The sequence below is a fragment of the Zingiber officinale genome, chromosome 2B (genome assembly GCF_018446385.1).
Source record: "Zingiber officinale cultivar Zhangliang chromosome 2B, Zo_v1.1, whole genome shotgun sequence".
Lineage (NCBI taxonomy): Eukaryota > Viridiplantae > Streptophyta > Magnoliopsida > Zingiberales > Zingiberaceae > Zingiber > Zingiber officinale.
The window spans coordinates 14,032,472-14,054,754 of NC_055989.1; the positions used below are offsets into that span (position 1 = coordinate 14,032,472).

At 34.0% G+C, this 22,283-nt stretch overlaps 1 protein-coding gene across 1 annotated transcript; it reads left to right on the forward strand.

The window, feature by feature from the left end:
* The first annotated feature begins 9,534 nt into the window (after nucleotides 1-9,534).
* LOC122045356 (receptor-like cytoplasmic kinase 176) lies at nucleotides 9,535-13,061 on the forward strand. The gene is made up of 6 exons (XM_042605549.1): nucleotides 9,535-10,054; nucleotides 10,563-10,879; nucleotides 11,072-11,207; nucleotides 11,300-11,442; nucleotides 11,525-11,648; nucleotides 12,348-13,061. Exons 1-6 carry the CDS (start codon nucleotides 9,991-9,993, stop codon nucleotides 12,800-12,802), a joined length of 1,239 nt encoding a protein of 412 aa, XP_042461483.1. The 5' UTR covers nucleotides 9,535-9,990; the 3' UTR covers nucleotides 12,803-13,061.
* Nucleotides 13,062-22,283: the final 9,222 nt, after the last annotated feature.

The following is a 22,283-nucleotide window of genomic DNA, read 5'->3' on the forward strand; positions in this document are numbered from 1 at the left end:
GCCCTCTATTGTTACAGGACTTTATATTTCATCTCTTACACTGTATTTATTTTAGCAGTAAATTATGAATTAACTTTGGGGAAGGGGTTGTAATAGTGCTCCTCACCTATATTGTAAAAATGGATTTGAGTAGGTTGTGCATTGGAGAAAAAACATGATCATATCCTTACCAAACACCTTATTTGAACCTCAAAGTACTTCAAAGCCTTAAAGCACTTTGTCAAAGCTCTCCTAAACTCACCTGTATACTGGTTCCTAAAGCTGTCTTATACTTGTGAAGTTCCGATTGATGGTTTTATAGGCCTATAAGTAACCAGTTGCTTTCTTATTTTTCATCTTTTTGGAGATTGAGGACTAAACTTTGGGAAATAAAGGGTAACACCAGTTTTTTGCTCGTCAAGATTGACAAAGGAAAAGAGTATATTTTAGGCATAACTGCATAAGATTTATTAGAATTTTGGAATCAAGAACTACACCTATGTGAGGGAGATATTAATTAAACCCTAAGTGATATATGATTCATTAAAGATATTCTAAACACTGTAATCTATTCTAATTTCTTGTAAATTGGATTAATTTTATCTCACTGCAAACACTGATATTTAGGTATTATAAAATATGATGTGTCATAAAATTTAGGTATTTTAATGTAAATTGTGGCTACTTTTAATGTAAATTGGTCAAATTTTTCATAAAATTGTATGATTTCCCATTACTTAAGCAAATTGCTATTGTTTAGCTTAATTTGGTCAAATTTTACTTTTTAGATTGTGCTTGAATGACATCATCAAGTAACAGCAACATCAACCATACCAAATATGAAACTGTGCAATGCAGGGACTGCGGACTAAGAGCATTGGTGCTAGTCTCTAGATCGATCAAGAACCCAAAAAGACTATATTATGGATGTAAAAATCATGGATGGTTAAAGTGGGTAAGGTCTGATACTGGAAATGAAGACACTAATGATATACATTTTAGGATGTTGCCAAGAGCGGAGTCAAGGGTGGGGAGTGAACACATTGCTTATCCTGGACATAATATGGGAAATTGGAATGTACCGTTTATGGTCTGGATATTAGTGATAGTGAACTTAATTCTTTTGACTATATACTTGTTTTGTTTGTTGGTTGACCTAGTTAAGTAGTACTAGTGTTGTAATGTGATAAAGAAATGTAATTATGGATGATGTTAATATTTATTTATTTTTATTTATGGATGGATATTAGTTTTGTGTTATGCTTATTACTAAACTTGTTGAAGAGATGAAATAGAACCAAGGTCTATCCTTTTATTTATGGATGTTTATGTTTGTCATGAACATCAAAATATTTCAATGGAACTATGGAATTTCATAATAGAAAGCCCAAACAAACATATTTATCTCAGTTTCAAATATACTTTTGTAACGTAATGCCATATGCCTCTTATTGTTTACTCCACCTGGCAAGTTTTTTTTACATGAAAAACCCAATAAAATGGTTACGGCAATTTACCAAAGGGCGCATGTAGAGATCTAAATTTACCAAAAGGCGTATGCTACTTTGAAAAGAAGTATGATTTTGAAACATGCTAAAGAATCAAAAAATAGTTGGAACAATTGAAAACACGAACCAATCTTGACCAGGGAACATTAAAAGGAGCCGAACAAAGAGCTGTGGATAACACCCTCTGAGCCACTGCCGGATATCATCACCAGTTCCACGATCAGAATTCGGATGAAGAGAAAGAAAAATCGACAGTACAAGGATATCTTGTTTTTCTGTTGTTAGGCCTGATATGAAGAGATATCAGGTCCACGTTGGGCCTGATATCTCTTCATATCAGACCCAATAAAAAAAAGAAAAAAGGAAAAAAAAAAGAAAAAAAAAGAAAAAATGAGAGATTTAAGTTTTTCAAAACCTCTGGTTCACCACTAGGAATGCCGAAAATAATAATGGAGAGTATATTTGGATTTCTTACAATTTTATAAATCCATAAGACCAGAAATGGCTGCAATCTGAGGTCTCTAGGTCGATCAGTGAGTTTCGGTCAAAATCCACTGATGGACCTAGAGAGCTCCGATTGCACCAATTTCAGTTCCTATGGATTTATAATATTGCAAGGAGTTCAAATATGCTCTCCATTGTTATTTTCGGCATTTCTAGTGGTGGACTAAAGGTTTTGAAAAACCTAAAACGTATAGGGATTATTTTATTGATTCTTTCTTATTATATTTCAAGATCTTTTAGAAGTTGAAATAAATAATAAATATCATATTTGAACTCCTTGAAGTATCAGAAATCCACAGGAACTGAAATGAGCTCAATTGGAACTCTCTAGGTCCATCAGTGGATTTTGACCGAAACCCACTGATCGACCTAAAGAGCTCAGATTTATGTCATTTTAGGTCCAATGGATTTCTAAAATTACAAGGAGTCCAAATATGCTCTCTATTGTTATTTTCAGTATTTCTAATGGTGGACCAAAGGTTTTGAAAAACCTAAATCTTTTTTTTTTTTTTCCTTTTTTCTTTTTTTTTTGCAAGGACCTGATTTGGGGAGATATTAAGCCCACGTTGGACCTGATATGAAGAGATATCAGGCCCAACGTGGGCCTGATATCTCCCCATTTCATGCCCTTGCAAAAAAAAAAAAAAGGAAAAAGGGAAAAAAAGAAAAAAAAAAGGTGAGATTTAGGTTTTTCAAAACCTCTGGTTCACTACTAGGAATGCCAAAAATAATAATGAAGAGCATATTTGGACTCATTGCAATTTTAGAAATTCATAGGACCTGAAATGATTGCAATCTGAGCTCTTTAGGTCGATCAGTAGGTTTCAGTCAAAACCCACTGATGGACCTAAAGAGTTCTGATTGAGCTCATTTCAGTTCCTGTGGATTTCTGATGCTACAAGGAGTTCAAATATGATATTTATTATTTATTTCAACTTCTAAAAGATCTTCAAATATAAAAAGAAAGAATCAACAAAATAATCCCTATACGTTTTAGATTTTTCAAAACCTTTAGTCCATCACTAGGAATGCCGAAAATAACAATGGAGAGTATATTTGAACTCCTTGCAATATTAGAAATCCATAGGAACTGAAATGGGTGCAATCGGAGTTCTCTAGGTCCATCAGTGGGTTTTGACCGAAACTCACTGATCGACCTAGAGACCTCAGATTGCAGCCATTTCAGGTCATGTAGATTTCTAAAATTGTAAGGAATCCAAATATACTCTCAATTGTTATTTTCGACATTCCTAGTAATGAACCAGAAGTTTTAAAAAACCTAATTCTCTCTTCTTTTCTTTTCTTTTTCCTTTTTTTTTCCCTCTTTTTTCTTTTTTTTTTGCAAGGGCCTGATATGGGGAGATATCAGACCCACGTTGGGCCTGATATGAAGAGATATCAGACTCACGTTGGGCCTGATATGAAGAGATATCAGGCCCAACGTGGGCTTGATATCTCCCCATATCAGACCCTTGAAAAAAAAAAAAAGAGAAAAAAAGAAGAAAAAAAAGAGAGATTTAGGTTTTTCAAAATCTCTAGTCCACCACTAGGAAGCCAAAAATAATAATGGAGAGCATATTTGGACTCATTGCAATTTTAGAAATCCATTGGACCTAAAATGACTGTAATATGAGCTCTTTAGGTTGATTAGTGAGTTTCGGTCAAAACCCACTGATGGACCTAGAGAGTTCCGATAGAGTCTATTTCAGTTCCTGTGGATTTCTGATGCTTCAAGGAGTTTAAATATGATATTTTTTTTATTTATTTTAACTTCTAAAAGATCTTAAAATATAAAAAGAAAGAATTAACAAAATAATCCCTATACGTTTTAGGTTTTTTAAAACCTTTAGTCCACCACTAGGAATGTCGAAAATAACAATGGGGAGCATATTTGAACTCCTTGCAATATTAGAAATCCACAGGAACTGAAATGGGTGCAATCGGAGCTCTCTAGGTCCATCAGTGGGTTTCGACCGAAACTCACTGATCGACCTAGAGACCTCAGATTGCAGCCATTTAAGGTCCTGTAGATTTCTAAAATTGCAAGGAATCCAAATATACTCTCCATTGTTATTTTCGACATTCTTAGTGGTAAATCAGAGGTTTTGAAAAACCTAAATCTCTCTTTCTTTCTTTTTCTTTTTTCTTTTTTTCTTTTGCAAGGGCCTGATATGGGGAGATATTAGGCTCACGTTGGGCCTGCTATGAAAAGATATCAGGCCCACGATATGGGGAGATATCAGGCCCATGTTGGGCCTACTATGAAGAGATATCAGGCCCAACGTGGGCCTGATATCTCCCCATATCAGGCCCTTGCAAAAAAAAAAAAGAAAAAGGGGAAAAAGAGAAAAAAAAGATATTTAGGTTTTTCAGGTCTAACAAAAGGAAAACAAGATATCCTTGTACTGTTAATTTTCCTTTCTCTTCGTCCGAATTCCAATCGTGGAGCTGGTGATGATATCCGGCGATGGCTCAGAGGATGTTGTTCCAGTGTTTTGCTCTAGTGTTTAAGAATTCACTAGTTAGATACATATACATTCTTTTTAATAGTGGTCCAGATAGAAAGGTTATATTCTTTTGCATTTACACAAGATCAGAAGATAGACATTCTTTCTCCTTTGGGATTCTTTATTTTTAATTTGATGCTGAGACTTAGCATATATACACTTACAGTAATTCAAAAGTGGTCATAGATTAGTATTTCTCGGTAGATTGTTTGTAGCTATTTTGATTACAAGTTGAAGATGTGTACTTTATTTATTGATCATTTACTACCGTGCAATGTAACTGGAGTACAACCAGAATAAACTCTCTCACAAGCACTATGCCACCTTGCACAGAATAAATTCTCTCACAAGTACTAAAATTAATAACCATGACATTGCACTAACAATTATCTCAACAAACAAAATAACTCAATTACATCTACTAAATCCAAATAAAATACATGCTATCAATTGTCCAGATTGTGACTGTGACTGATACAAGTGTGCATTAGTTGCTCTCAAATTAACATCGACCATGCCATTCTGCTTTTCTGAACAAAGGTTTTTCATCCCAGGCAAGCTAGCTGCAATATTCCGAAAGAGAGCCTAAAAAAGTATGCATTGTGAAACAATATCGGTTAGAAATATGCATTCTATACCAGATTCTTTAGAAGTATGCATTCAATCCAAAAAAATGTACTAAATCAATCAAACATACAAATAAAATAAAGGAAATAGATGAATACTAACCATAGATAATTGCAACATCCTAGCGCATGTTACTAGAACCTGTAACAATAAAGATAATTTATTAATCTCATTTTCTCAATACAATAAATCACTATAATTTAACAAATTAAAACTTTGATAGTACTCGCTATAGATCCCAAATCAAGTTCATATGTGTCGTCAAGATCGATATGATTATTATCTTCAATCGATCTGATAATTGACACATTATCATATAATAAATATAATAAAATAAATTTATTTGCAAGAAAACATATAAAAAAATGGAAAAAATGAATTGACACAGACCCTTGTTGCAAATTGGGGCAGTTACGCTTGTCATGTGATACTCCTCGTTGTCCACATCCACGACAAAACCTAGAATTTGATGTAGATTTCTCCTTTGATGATTTTAATCTCTTCCCACTTCCTTTTGTTCTTACTATAGAAGGATCAATAATACCAAGGCTCTCATCAATGGATTTTTTTCTTTGACTTCTATCAATGCATGTTGTACTAATGGACATCTCTTGAATTTATTGTAGATACAATCGAATTTTTCATCTAAGAAAGTTGTCCTTTCATTACTCAAAGATGCATCATCAACTAACACGGAAGCTTTATAGGATAACCTCGAATGCCTCGACATCAAATACCTTTCTGAATCTGGATCATCAATGACATTTTGCTCCCCTAAAGCATATATTGCTCCAACTTTTGCATCTCGTGTCCATCGTTTGAGTATATACGTATCAGGCAAATGAAATACTTGGTTGATACGAAAAAAAGCTAACATATGTCTGCATGGAATGCCCTCAAACTCAAATTTTGTGCACCTACATGATATGTAATCCCTTTGTTTGTCATGCATGAGCACTCTTGATTTTGAAGAAGAACTTTGAAATTTCATCACGTGGTAAACCGCTGAGGCAACTCCTATAAATGACTGTTGCACATAATAACTATGACTCTCGATCATTTCACTTTGAAACTCTAGCCATTTCTTTTTTGTGTACAGTTTAACCATTTGAGTTTTCATTGGCCAGGTTGTATTAACCCTGGGTTGCTCATTCATATCAATATGGTCCGCAACTAACTCATTGTGTCTTTGATGTCTCAATGCTCTATTAAAACGTATGATAAAAATCCATTAATGAGTACTTATTTGAGACATATTTCTTAAAAAAATGCATGTGAGCCTTCAGATCTTTGGCTACTTGACATTCCTATAGAAAATACATGACTAAAATATGTTGGCACCCATCTGTGTCTCAATTCATACATCAAGGACAACCAATCATTTTTCTCTAAGTTAGCATCCTTGATAGTCTCTTCCCATGACTTCTCAAAATCATCAAGTGTTGTAGAATTTACAATGACGTTTTTTATGCTGTGATAGTGGTTTCGAAAAGTCAAAGGATCTAATTTATCTGAGAATTTATTCAATATGTGCCACAAACAATATGGATGCACCATTTGAGGGAAAACTTGTGCAATTGCTTTTGTCATAGCAGGATCCTGATCAGTGATGATAATGTTTGGTGCACCTTTAGGTATGACTTCTGAAAACTTTGTAAGCAACCAAACAAAAGACTCAGTTTTCTCATCACTAAGAAACCCACGACCAAAAAGAATTGTTTGATGATGATGATTAACCCCTACAAATGGTGCCAAAATTAAGCCATATTTGTTGGTGTTATATGTCGCATCAAATACAACTACATCACTAAATACACTGTATGCCCTCCTTGATATATCATCAACCCAAAAACACATACTAAATCTGTTATCTGAATCTGTCTCATAATCAAAGAAAAAAGCTGAATTTTTCTTTTGATCGGATGTAAAAAACTCTATCAGTGTTTCGACATCAATACCCTTTTGTTCATCTCTTAGATTTTTCTCCAAATTTTTAATATCTCTTTCTGTGCAACCGACTCCCTCAGGCCCTTCATACTCTATCTCCAATATTCGCATTTGCTGACAAGTTGGTACATTGGCCTCTGAAAACTATTTTGTCAATGTTTTCTTTGCTGCTGAAACATTACGATGTGAGCGTAGCAAATGCACCTTTGGTGGAGTCGAGAGTGGATGATTATGAGTTTCTATGAAGTTACTGACAACTCAATTAGGTCCGGTCTATTTCTTTGCAAATGCAATATTCGACTTACAACCCGTTTTAATTGCGCCACGTGCTCTTTCCCTTGATACATGATCAACTTTTGCATGCTTATTCCACCGCATTAGATCTGTATGACCCTCTTTAAAGCAAACAATTTGTTTTCACGTCACTTCATTTGTTATCTTATTTTTCTTGCTTGTGTTTATCCTTGAACTAAATCTAGCTTCTCGTGCATATTGGTTATAGAACGAATATGTCTCCTCTAGTGATGAGAATTCCATTCCAATTTTTTGGCTTTCTATCATCTGCAACTTGCGGAATGAATTCTTGATCATCAACTCTATTTTCTTCCATTTCTGAGAGTCCTCACATTATATTTGACAGTAGATAAGTAGATAAATAAATAAAAACTATAACTTATTTTTTATAAAGTAAAAATGGCAAACAATTTGATAGAGAAAAGTCCTAAATTGAATAAGAAGAAATAAATAACCTCTATCTCTGTTGCATTGAAAAACTAAATAAGTCCTTAAAGATGTCCTCTAAGTTAAACACAGCAAAGTATAAGTCCTTAAAGATGTTACCCTAAGTTTAGCTTGTCACGACGAAGGAGGAAGGCGCCTGTGGGTGTTCCTCTTCGTAGTTGTGTCGTGATGAAGGAGGAAGGGGCAGAAACCCTAACTTCGGGCGGCCTATGGGTGTTCGTCTTCTGCGATCGCGTCGCGACGAAGGAGGAAGGAGAAATGAGGAAGGAGGAAGGAGGAAGGAGAAATATGTGGAGTTTCCTCGCGACTGTGGGTGTTCCTCTTCCACGGCCGCGTCGCGACGAAGGAGGAAGGAGGAAGGAGGAAGGAGGAAGGAGAAATCTATGGAGTTTCCTCGCGGCTGTGGGTGTTCCTCTTCTACAGTCGCGTCGCGAGGAAGGAGGAAGGAGAAATCTGTGGAGTTTCCTTGCGGCTGTGGGTGTTCCTCTTCTGTGGTCGCGTCGCGATGGAGGAAGAGCTGCGGAAAATAGTGGAAAAAAACTAATATACTCTAACAAAAAAAAAATGACGCTGACCTGTCATGAGGACAGGTCCGCAGCAGTCCGGAAGAAACATTCCGCAGCGGAACGTTTATATATATATATATATATATATATATATATATATATATCTATATATATATATATATATATATATATATATATATATATAAACTCTCAAATTATGTCAATGAGATTTCACTTTTTAAAATTTAAGAATTGGATTAGAGTAATAAATAAAAAATATAGATATAAACATGTTAGACTATTCGACAATCGTCTAAAGTTTAATTCTTTAGAACAAATTAGGATATTTAAGAGCATCAAAGAATTATATAAATAATCTTAATTGGGAAAAAAAAGGTACAAGTAGATATGAAAAATATGTAGTTGAAATCTGAAAAAGATCTTTCTTGTCCCCTTCACTCATATAAAATGCCACTTTAATTTTACTCATAAGAAATAAAGTACAAAAGAAACGAAGAAAAGAGACATGTGAAACGTGGAAGAAGAGAGTCCAGGAGCATGTGAAATATGTGAGAATTAGTCTTTAGCGTGGCCAATTCTTATAAGTAATCCAATTTAACCAATGAAATTATTATTCATTGAATTCTCACCCTCAGGATTAAATTATTATTCATTAAAATCTGAATTGTCGCCCTCGGGATAATTAATGATAGAAGATCTTTACAATTTTTTTAGTATTTAAAAATTAAGTCTCAATTAATGAATACGTTTTTTTAATAAATAATTGATAATCATTAATTATAAACACTGTCTGATTTATCTAGAAAATATTCAATTAAATCGGTCAATTGACATACGGTGCCAATGAAAATTAAATAAATGAGCGACCCATTTATAAAAATAAATTATTTAAAAAGTAAAATAATTAATTTTTGACCACGAATTGTCGCCCACCTCCGTGATGTCACAGTTAGATAGAGGATTACGTCCAATTTAGGGCTTTTGATTTTCGTACGCATTAATCGCACGAAGATATTAATTTGATTTTCGTACGTATATATACCATTAAAGAGTCGCTTTCAACCGCAAACTAAATAAATTATAAAGTACAATTAGCAAATGAAGTAAATATGAGGATCAAATTAATAAACAGCCAAAATATACTTGTTCTTGCCTTTTGTCCTCGTAAAGAAGCTTCCGAGTGAGATAGGTCCGTGGGACCGCCGCCCTCCCGCCCGCCATTGATGAGCGTCGCTCGAGCTTCGTGTGAGGGGTCAAATTTCTACACGAAGGTCTAAAAGGGCAGCGGGGCAGCAAGAGAGATCCAGGAAAGATCCGACAAACCTAAAAGCTGCTACCTTTCTCTCTTCCTTTTTCTATTCGGCTCCATTTAGCTGCTAATTGCTGATTAGGGCGATCGATATTCGAGCTCCGAAGTCGGAGAGTTGGGAGTAAGGTAGCCAGCTGTTGGTTGGTGAGCTTCATCTACCTTCTTCGCCAGCGCTCGCCTTACCTTTTTTTCCCTCGTCAGCTTTCCGGGCCGCAGGGTTTTCGATTTGATTCGCTTTTTATAGCGACGTGTTGACGAATTGGCCTCGCCCCCTTTGGCTCCTGAAACCTTGTTTTTGTGGTTGGTACTCTCTCGCGCTTGTGCTCTCTTGGAGGTCTGGGATGGGGAATTGCTGGGGAACCAAGATCAAGGCGGAGAGTCCTTCTCAAAGCGCCTTTGCCTCAGGTACCAAAATTTTCTCCTTTTTATCATCTTTGATTGTTCTGCTGATCTGAAAAATAAATAAAAGATTTCAAATTTTAGTAGTTTTTTTTAATCCTTTCAGTTTAGATTCGAATACTGAGTTTGTGTGGAAACTACAACTTTGTGGGATTTTTGCTATTTATTTGTTTCATCTTACAAAATTTGGTACATAAAAGGAACCGCTTGTCAGATCGAAATCAGTTGTGTTTATTCCAAGACATGTACTTCTGTTGGGAGATTAGATCATCGCTATTTTTCTTACTTATTTGTCGAGTAATCTGTTTTTTTGTATGTGCTGGGAATTCGAGTTCATCCATCGTTTCACTATACTCACGATTAATTCCTTTGTTGTATTACTTGAAATCGATCATTACTTGTTTAGAGAGATTAATACTAGACGCAGTTTGTCAGGATTGTCTGTCACTTGCTTGCTAGTTTGTGCATGTTATCTTAAACGAGTGAGATCTAAATTCCTCTTATTGGACGCCAGGTGTGAACTCTAAGCAGGGTAGCCGTGAGGGCAACACGTTCAGTAGTTCTAGCAGCAGATTTTCAGTGCCTCCAACTCCTCGGAGCGAGGATGAGATTTTGCAGTCATGTAATGTAAAGAGTTTTACCTTCAATGAGCTGAAAATTGCCACTAGAAACTTCCGTCCAGATAGTGTCTTAGGCGAGGGAGGATTTGGCTCCGTTTTCAAGGGGTGGATTGATGAGCACACATACGAACCAACCAAGCCTGGAACTGGTATTGTCATTGCAGTGAAGAAGCTCAACCAGGAAGGATACCAAGGTCACAGGGAATGGTTGGTTAGTATTATTTGCTTCTTGATCTCCATTACTCTGATTTTGTATCAAAGTAGAGGTTTAGATAAGCACATATGCATTGAAGATGGTACTTTGACATGGTATTTGCTAATGTGCTTACATTTTTGTCTATTTGGTTATGAATGTCTTTCCATTTTAACCTTAATTTTGATCAATAGTTCTTATGCTTTGCAGACAGAGGTTAATTACTTGGGTCAATTAACTCATCCTAATCTTGTAAAGCTAATTGGATATTGCTCGGAGGATGAGCAACGGCTCCTTGTCTATGAGTTCATGCAATGCGGCAGCTTGGAGAATCATCTTTTTAGAAGTATGTTCTTTGTGTACATGCAAACTATTGACATATTTCACCCGTCTTATTAATTGTTAATGAGATTTATGATTTTGGAAATGCTGCATTAGGGAGTTCAAACTTTCAACCACTATCTTGGAACACCCGTATGAAGATTGCTCTTGGGGCTGCTAAAGGACTTGCTTTTCTACATAGTGATAAAGCAAAAGTCATATATCGTGACTTTAAAGCCTCTAATGTGCTTCTGGACTCAGTAAGTTATATTATGGTTTCTTCTAGGTCATAGATTCAATGCTAATTCTGTTCGATAAGTAATCCTGCTGCTATATGCACAGAACTACAATGCAAAACTTTCAGACTTTGGATTGGCGAAAGATGGCCCAACTGGCGATAATACTCATGTCTCTACAAGGGTCATGGGTACCCATGGATATGCTGCCCCTGAATACCTTCAAACTGGTAAATGATAAAGTTTCCAGTAATCTCATGTACTGGTGGTTTTTTCTTTAGTCTTTCAGCAAAAAACATGCATCATTCTTATTGTAGATACATGTAATCGGGATATATATGCCAAATGGTCGAAACCTTTGGAGCTTCTGTTCGTTGATACACAACTAAATAATTTAGTCAGTTGTTCTACGATACTGAGTTTATCAAAAGTATGAAGAAATATTAACTTAATGGAACAGTTTGTTTTTAATTACTGTTCTGTATGAAGTGCTTTCTCACTTAAGAGCTTCAAAAATTTGGTGCTATACTATTTCTTTTGAATTTCTTGTTAGGTGGTTTTATTAGTGAAATGTAAGTTTACTTCCCGTTCAGGATAGTCAAATCGTGCATATGGAGTGGCAAAACACAAAAGACTAGGGTAATAAACGAACAGAATAACCGATCCATCTAGCATGGATAGCTGTAGGACCTATTGCACATTTCATATTGCTAATTTTAAACTGGCACTTGTTATCCTTTCATCTATTAGCATTCTGATAGTTGATTTGCAGTATCATGCTAGGATCTATCGTAAAAGAATTTCTAGTTACGATATTGTTTTGTTTTGAAACTGTCATTGAATAATCTAGACGTGTAGTGGCTGGAGAAGGTTATATTTCATCATCTTCTTACCTAAATCATTTGCAATGCAATTCTATTGATTTGTAGGTCATTTAACTCCCAAGAGCGATGTCTATAGCTTCGGAGTCGTCCTACTGGAAATGCTGTCTGGTTGCCGTTCCTTAGACAGGAACCGTCCTATTGGACAACACCATCTGGTCGAGTGGGCAAGGCCTTTACTAGCAAGCAAGCGAAAGTTTTTCCGTGTCCTGGATAGTCGATTGGGGGGACAGTATCCACTGCACGCCGCCCAAAATGCTGCGCATCTCGCCCTCCGGTGCCTATCCGGTGAAGCAAACAGACCAACCATGGACCAGGTGGTTTCTGCTCTAGAGGAGATTCAAAATGTTAAAGATCCCCGCCAAACCAAGGGTTCAGAACACAAATCAAGCAACCATAGCATGAAAAACAACCACGAACGGCCTCGGCCAAGAAGTATGGAAGTGCCCGGAAACAGAAAAGCTACTTATCCCCGGCCCTCGGCTTCCCCACTCTACACGTAGAGCATACCATACCCTGAAGCTGTAAGTAAACAAGTTGCTAGGAGGGCAACGTATAGATGAAAATAACAAATGCTGAGACATGCCTTCTTTTAGTTATGTTTTGTCTCTTGTTTTTGTATAGATTTGTCTTTTTTAATGATGGTTTTGACTTTCTCACAAACATCTTTCTTTTATAGTATTCCTTGAAACCTATGAAGTCTAAATACTCTCCTATTTTTGTATTGAGTCTTGAATATCAACTGAGCTTGAATTGATTCAATTTTAAAAATAAACCATCAATAAAAGATAGTTCTGTGTTTGAAATTCTCATCAACGTGGAGTCTCAGAAAAGTATTAAACTATATTAAATCTATCATATGCTGCTTATTTTGTAATACTTAGCATTGCAAAAGATTATATTACAAAAGATTATCTTATTTTGCATGGCAAAAGATTATCTCTCATTTATAAGGACGGATCCATATAATACAATGACCCTCTTTAACTCAGTCTTATTTAAAATGTTCAATTGTATCTCTAGATTATGATGTTATAATAGGATATTCAAATTATTATCTAGATATTTATAGTTTGATTTTTAATTATGGTGTATTTGTAAAAAAAATTTCTCCAAATATGAAACCTAACTAAAAGATATTAGGCTTCTATGTTGTCTGTCACATGTGTTTTTTGATTTATTTTGATGATTGATAAAATTTTTTTTATAGGATTGAATTTATTTGTTAGACAAATTAACTGAATTTATAATTATTTAAAACGTTGAATTGTACTTTTCTAATAGTACAATTACTTATATAAGTTTTTTATTTAATCTATTAAAGTCCTTCACTTTCACACCTAAATATTTAGTCCACTAAAATTTATCATTTTCACAGCTAAAGTTCAACTCACCTCTAATTCTATTAAATAAAAACAACCATCCATGGGTTTCATCTCATGCTGGTAAATACTCTCATATTCAATGTGATATTTTACGGTTATTTTTTTTTTTTAAAAAATAAATAACTAAAGAAGTTAATTTTAATCAGGGTTTAGATAAATTTATACGTAATATTATTTATTTAGTAAAAATAAATAAATTTAAATACTTTTATGTAGAAGCTAACTTAAATAATTTGTAGACTCTTGTAAAAAAATTTATCTGTTAATTCATACTCAATCAGTAAAAATAGAGAAACTTATTCTAAAATCCTCATATAAATCTAAATATTTGTATTCAGTCCTTGCATCAGACTTTCTTTCTTCCCGATATCTGACTAAATCAATTTATTTGTTTCAACTCCCTAACCCATGTAAAATTATCAACTTACCCTCTATTAAATTAAAACCCTCAAATATTTCTTATTTATCTCCAATTGCCCATGCACTCCCTCCCCTTACTTCGAGCCTTTGTGACTCCAAGGCATTGGTGACGCAATCCCCAACTTCCTCTTAAACCATTGGCGACGACCTGACCTCCCCTTACTTCGACCCTAAAGCATCTCCATCGACGTTGAAGGTAGAAACCGGAGAACCGGTAGAACCCTACTTTCACATTCAACCTAAGAATTATCAGTAAGTTATAATTTTCTGCCATAGATTTCAACTAATTTGTTATTCTTGTGAGAAAAATCGAAGCTTTAGGTCATGAGTGTTTTAGTTCATGGGTGTTTTCGATTTTGTGAGGTTGAATAAAATTTGGTTTCTATTTTGGAATTGCAAATTTATGAATGAGTTTGTATTGCATCTTCTTCAATTCAAGGAAAAAATGAGATATGTGGATATTTTATAGTGATTATCAATAAACAGAGTATTGTAACCAATTTAAGTAGTAATGCTCAAAATTTGTGAGGTTGAATAAAACTGGGTTTGTGAATAAGATAAGATTTGAGTTTAGTTTTCTAGTTAGGTTTGTGTTATTTAAAGACGAATTGATGGTAAATTTTTATTGTTTAGTTCTTGAATAGAAAAATTCTTAAATCATTAGGAAATCTCTGAAAAAAATCTTGAATTGTATATGAATGACGTTTTGATTTTTAGTTTTTATATGATTGAATCGAATGTTATGTTTTTATGGATCAGGTTAAAATGGATTCTAGAAGTGGGCCTAGCAACCTTGCATTTTTGGATAGTTGTAAGTGTAAGAATAAGTTGTTTGTAATTTCAATTTTTAGTGGTTGTAGTTTGATGGAAATATATGCGAGTCTTGGCAAAAATGTGCGGAGATTACTCCTGAATCTATGGTTTTAATATACCTAGCTCCACAACATAAGATGTATGTGACTTTGAACAATGATGATGATGTGCTCAATATGATACATTTTCATATGTGTATGAAGTTGAGCATGATCGATTTGAGGGTAGAGAGCAGAAACGAACATATCGATGACAAGCTAAATTTAAAGAGGTAACATATATTATATCCCTCTTCATATTGTGGTTTTGATAATATTATATGTTACATCTAGCACAAGTGCATATAATATAGTTAAGTTGACACTATTAATCATATCAAACTGATAAGGGTTGAGGAGGAACATACATAGTCAAGGAGTGATGAGGAGATCGAACAGGCCCCGTTGTTGAATACTATAGATGCTTGGATTAACTACATCCTTTCAAGGATGTTGCTGATTTTAGAAGATGTGTTAAAACTATGCTGTTGCTACAAGATGTTCATTTTTTTATAAAAAAAATGTCTATGAGAAGGTAATTGCTATTTGTAGTGAAAGGAGCTGTGAATGGAGAATTTATGCTTCAAAATATAAAGTAGATAGTATATTTGCGATCCAAAAATGCAACCTGTGACATACATGTGGTGGGAACAATCTGCGTAGTAGAGAGCATCCTAAAGCCGATGCAATTTGGATTGCTAAGATGGTACTATCGTGCTATTCGAGAAACAAATCCTGGCAATGTTGCTGAGTGCAAAATTGATCCCATAACATCTAAATTCAAATGGTTATTTATTTATTTCCATGCATGTGCAGTTGGTTTTCTTACTGGTTGTAGGCCGTTGATTTTTTTTTGGATAGAACTCATATAAAGAATAAGTATAAAGGTTGTTTTTTGTAGGCTTAGTTATTGTGTCAAAGGATGCCAATGATAATCTTTTCACAATTAGTTATTCTGTAGTGGATGCGGAGAATGCCACTAATTGGGAATGATTATGTTATCATTTGAGAAGTGTCCTAATTTAGTGTCAAAGCATTTTGTTCAATGAGTTTACTTTTTTCTCCTACAAACATCCTGGGATTATGAAAGCAGTTGAGCAATTATTTATAGGTAGTCACAATTCCTATTGTTTGAGACAATTACTAGATAATTTTGTGAAGTAGGTAAATAATTAATTACCTACTTTTGTCCAGATACATGTTTTGAATCTGAAATAATTTATTTGCCTCATTCTAGGTGTTGAGAAGTTATCCAAAATATAACAAAAAGCACTGGTTTTTGGTATTCAAGAAAACTGCCTATGCTCCATCTTTGCAAGAACATGAACAACATATAAATAATATCATCGACTCCATGCCACTTGCTAGAGGGTTTATTGTACAATCTCATCCTCAAAGTTGGGTAAATGCTTTGTTTCTTGGTGATAGATGGGGTGTTATAAATAATAACATAGCCGAGTGTTGGAATAATTGGGTTAAACAACTCATTAACTTCCTATTGTGGCTATGGTGGACCACATATGCATGCAGATCATGAACATAATGCACCGGCGACATGAATCAACATTGGCGATGGTTAAGGAGTTAAGTCCGAGAAAGGAGAAGACTATTTCTAGAGTATATCTTGAATCCTAAAATTTGAGAGTGCATTGGTCATGTAATTGGAGGTTTGAGGTAGTTGATGGTGAAAAATCCTTTGTTACTGATTTAATGGATAAGAACTGTTGATACAGAGCTTGGCAAATCAATAAGCTTCCATGCAAGCACACTTGCGCCGCTATTAAGTCGAGGTCATTATCGTTGTATGATTTTTGCTACAAGTATTTCAAGACTGGAATGTATCATCAAGTATACAAAGGAATTAATAATTCAATCCCAACTTTTGACATTAATGAGTCAAATCTTGATGAAAGAAATATAATCAACGCTCCTGATGTGTGTAGTCAGCCAGGTCGTAGGAGGACTAAGAGGATACCATCTCAAGTTAAAATACGTGTGTCAAAGTGTAGTCATTGTCATCAGAAAGACAACAACACACGTAACTGTAAAGAAGCTATAAACTAGTTATTGTTTCATTAAAATGGTGTTTAAGTATTTGATATGTCATTTGTTAGTAAATATATGACATTTAGTTTATTTGTGGGTAGCCTGACTAATACCTTTTTCTACACTTCCGCAGGAAAAAGAGATTATTAGAAGGGGAATCAAGCATGATCTTACAAACTATAAGGCCTACACCGAGTAGTATTATTGGTGATTTACGAATTGTATGATAGTTCTATTTTTGAAAACCTTGTGCAAGACTTGGTTTGTCTGTTTATTAGTATACTATGATCTATTATGTTTTTATATGTAAACATGTATGAGTTGTGTTTATGATTTATGTTGACTTTGTATCATGTAATAATTACTGTTGTGTGGGTGGACGATGTTAGGAACATGAATAATATATGTTTGTGTTTTGATATTTGATATGTGCTATTTTGGATACTTTGGTTCAAGTGGTGGGATTATGAATGACCATGTCCAATTTCGACATAAACTTGAGTATAAATGTTGATAAATTGGGTATATGATGTGAAAGGATAAGTACAAGTATTGAGAAATTAGGTATATAATGATAATGACCAATTAACTAAAATATGGTATTGTAGGCATGTTTAGTATTGACAAATTAGATATATGATATGTAATGATATTTTCTCAATAAATATCTAGGAACGTGTGATATGTAATGCACAATCCCTCATTCAACTTGAATTTGGATATATTATACCGAATCAAGTAGTGTTTTTAGTGGGATATTATAAGAGTGCCTAACCTTCATCCAAATGTACCTGATAGTTTGTAAATTGTACTGACATCGTGTAAATATATACCTAAATTAGAGTCAATTGTGCCTGAATTTTTTTAGATAATGAATTTTAAATGAGTTTACTAAGTATGATAAAATTTTCATAAGCAATGAGATGGTCATATTCAGCTCCCATAAGCAAGAAAGGAACAAGAAACATGTTCATACATAAAACAATTACGGGTACATTCATCCAACTATTTTTTATAAGAGATACATTCATCCAACTTAAACAAGTTAATTAATTAATCACTAATATGCGGAGAATCCAATTTGTTTATTAACTCTTCATATATGTCAGCGATCTTAGATGCATTTTTATGGTACTCATCAGTTAACTCTAGTTGAATATTGATTAACTTTGATAGTTCTTCAATTTGTTTCTTTTTTTTACTAGAACTTGAAGAGGCAGTTGAAGTTGACGTCGAGTTGGGCTCGAACCTCTTTTGGAAGTAGGGGTGAATAAAGCACGTTGTCTCTCCTTGTATGAATTAAAAGCTATCAATGCTTCCTCTTTACTGAGATATGATTTATGCAACGCACCGCTATATTTGTTAACTTGAGAATGACTTTCTTCCCAATTGTCTTAAACACCGGGGTTCTTTCCAATAAAAATAACATACGTTTCCCCCTATATTTACAATAAACAAACATTTTAATCATAAATCCCTTCTAAAATAGTATGTTGAAATAAAATCTTTGGGCTCACCATTTTAGTACTCAAATCTCTCTTACCGTCGTCACCTATCTTGCTGTCGCCACCTCTATTGTTGTCATCGCCGATTTTAGGATATAGATCGAAGTTTGCAAGAGAGAGTTTGGTGGGAGAAGATAGATTTTAGGGAGTTGGGTGGGAGATGAGAGATTAGGGTTTGGTAGGGTTTTACCGCCTTTGCTTCAACTTTTAAGATTTTTTACCCACGCATGTGAAGTTCACGTGCACAATAACTATTAAGTATTTTGCTTTAATAACGTGGTAGGGACATATTTTAGATGAGGGGGCTTTGTAGCTAGATACTCAAATCTTGTATAATTATACTCAATTAAACTACATTTATACTCAATTAAACTATATTTATACTTAATTTAGGATAATTTGCATATAATTAACTATACCTAATTTATACATATTGATGATTGATCAACCTATTGTAGATAGTGCTCAATTGAATATAAAATGTACTTGATTTAGTTTAAACTATGTTGAATTAAAGTGGAATTATACCTCTTTTTGGACTTTTTGTACCTAATTAAACTGTATTTATATGATCAATGACATATAAATTTGGACATTTAATTATACCAAATTAACATACAATTATACTTAATTTTGGAAAATTTGTACCTAATAAAGTGGAGCAATAGTGTCATTGACCCTAATCCACATTATATGATCAAGTATGTGCACAAGGTCATATAACCCAAACAACTCACAAACATTAACCTCTTCTAGAATTTGGTTATGAGTGTATATCACATCATGTGAATATGCCATACATTTTTCTCTTCTACTTATGAAGTATTGACTCTCATATTGGTTTGTCCATATTTATGTTAATATGAGTTTTGCCCTATTGATGGAAATAATCATCCCTAGCGATGCTATTGACCACACTAAATACGAAGTAGTTGTTGGATTGAGATGCACGTGAGAGGGGGGGGGGTCAATCACGTGGTTTTAAAAAACTTTTTCTTTTTGATGTTGAAAACAAAGTGTGCAGTAGAAAAGTTAAGTACGAAAATAGAAACTCGATCGGCTTTACTTAGTTCAAAGCTTTCGGCAACTCCTACTCCAAGACCCAGGTCCCACGGATCTATTGATGGGTAATCCACTAATAACCTCTTTCAGAACCGCCAGAAGAGGGGATCAAGTATAATAAAAAATTTAGGACAAGTGTAACATGCTATACTTCCCTTTTTTGCAAAAATTAAGTACAATAAGAACTTCGTTACCCAACACCTTCAAAGATGATCGGATCAAACTCGTTGTTGGACGACTCCTTAGTAGTAGCCAGGCACAGTAGTGTCGTAGCAAAGCAGTAGCATGAAGCCAGAACAATCTGAATGTCAAACAGACTCATAAAAGATCATAGTAGAAGTGTGTATGAGTGGCTGCTCTTTTATTGAGCGTTGACAGCGCCTTCCATAGCACTGAAGGTGCCTTCAACCCCAATAGTTTATCTTGTAATTTTAGCCTTTTATTATCGCCAAAGTCTTCTTTGTTATCCAACTGAAGGCGCCTTCCAAGCTCCCGAAGGTGCCTTCCATGAACAATACTCAAGACGTCTTTCGTCGCCTAACTAGAAGGCACCTCAGGTACTGTTCACTCGAGGTCTTTTGTGCTCCCTTTGCTCTGTAAAATGTGTTAGTCCAACATAAAAATATTTAACCAACAAAACAAGGTTAGCATAATAATAATATGATTAATTTATGCCTTAGATCCTATCCTCCAAACCAGGATCTAGTTAGGGTCTCAATTTAGATTTATGAAATGGACCTAAATTGGACCGATGCCCATTGTCCCTTCAACTAGGACATGCCCTCACTGAGTCACTCTCCTCCGATGACTTACCTGTATGTACCAAGTGTCAAGTCACCTCCTTGAAGTCCATTCTGACCCACCAGGTCTTCCTGTTAGAATTGCACATGCGAGCTTCACCAATCGAGAATCGAACATCCCGATTTTCTACCGAAATTGCACATCCAGACTTCCACCTGTCAGGAATCAAACATCCCGACCTCCTGCCAAAATTCCACATCTAGACTTCTTGCCTGGTGTCATATCCTCTTGACCCATCAAGTTAGTCAACACACTCGGTAACAAGGTTAGATCACAAATACTTCTAACTTTAATCCACTTATCATTCATCAAAACTCAGATTTGATCATTGATGCCAACTACACCAACAATCTTCCCCTTTTTGATGCAATGACAACTTGGGTTAAAGTTTTAAAAAAATATGCAAACATAAAAAGAAATGACTTTAAGAGAAAAAATGAAATAGATAAGTTTGTTCTCTTTATCATTTTAGTGTTAAGTTTTTCAGATTTTCGTTAATTTTCTTACTTAAACTCTAACCCTCCTCCTTTGACATTCATCAGAAAATATATAGATAAATGTACCAAATTATGAAAAATATAAATACACAAGTAAGCATGGCAAGTAATAAAACTTTCAAAGTAATCATAAAAATTTGCAATTTTTTTGGAGGGAGGAGTTAATAAAAAATTTTCTAAAGTATTTTGAAAGAAATTTTCAAACTTTTTAAAATATTTTCAACATTTTGAAATTTTATTTTGCAAAAAACAAACCATTTGAAAAAATAAATTTTGCAAGAATTTTACAAACTATTTTTCAAGATAAATTTCAAAACAATTGTTTTAAAAAATAATTTGTTGCAAAGTAATTTTTAGATTTCAATTGTTCAAGGTAACTTTTGAAAAGTTTTGCAAATTATCTTTTCAAAATATTTTTGAAAGTAGTTTCAAAGAATTTGCCCAAGTAAAATAATTTTGGAAATATTTAAAAAATAGTTCTCAAACACAATTTTTTAAAAGGTTTGTCAAAGATATTTTTCAAAGTGTTTAAGTAGTTTTTCAATGCAATTTTCAAAACACTGACATTTTATTTTTCAAAATGGATAATGAAGTTTTGAAAGCACTTTGCAAAATATATTTCAAAAATCAAAATAGGTTTGGAAATATTTCAGAATATTTTAGAAGTAATTGTTGAACTATTTTCAAAATAAGTTTAAGTAAGGTTTCAAAAGAATTTTTTAAACCAACACTTTGCAAAAATTGAAATAAAACTCTTTTGAAAGTAGTTTTCAAATGTCCTTCTTTTGAACCTAATATTATTAAAAAAATATTTATTTAAAAATTATCCTTAAATGTCTAGCCATTAGTTACTAACTAACTATCAGAAGATATTAGTGTTCACTTAGTTAGTCAAGTTAAGTAATAATATCCAGTTAGAGATTTGCTGAAAAAGGACTACTTAACTTGATCAATGTACTATTGTATTTATCGCCCAGACTTATGTTGATGCACTGATATAAACATCTAAAGTCCAGGCAAAAGGCCTACAGATGTCAAGCCATTTTAAGTTTTTGAATACCCAATCAAGGTAGACTTAGTGTGTTTGTGAGATGCTCGTTACTTAGATCTATAGGATCATACTTTCTAGAGGATTATCCTAGACTAAGGCCAAAATAAATTTTGAAATACTAGGAAAGATGAGAATTTTTAGAAAATATAAGTAACAAATTTTTCTAGAATTTGTAAATTACTTGAAAATTTATTTGATAATAACGTCCTAGTATATCGTACACATCCCTAATTTATGTCTTAAGTTGCTAAATTCGAGTTTTGATAACAGTTTAGTAAATATATCAACCAAATTTTATTTTGACTCAACATAGTTAAGTTCAATATCTCCTTTGGATATATGATCTCTTACAAAATGTTGTTTAAC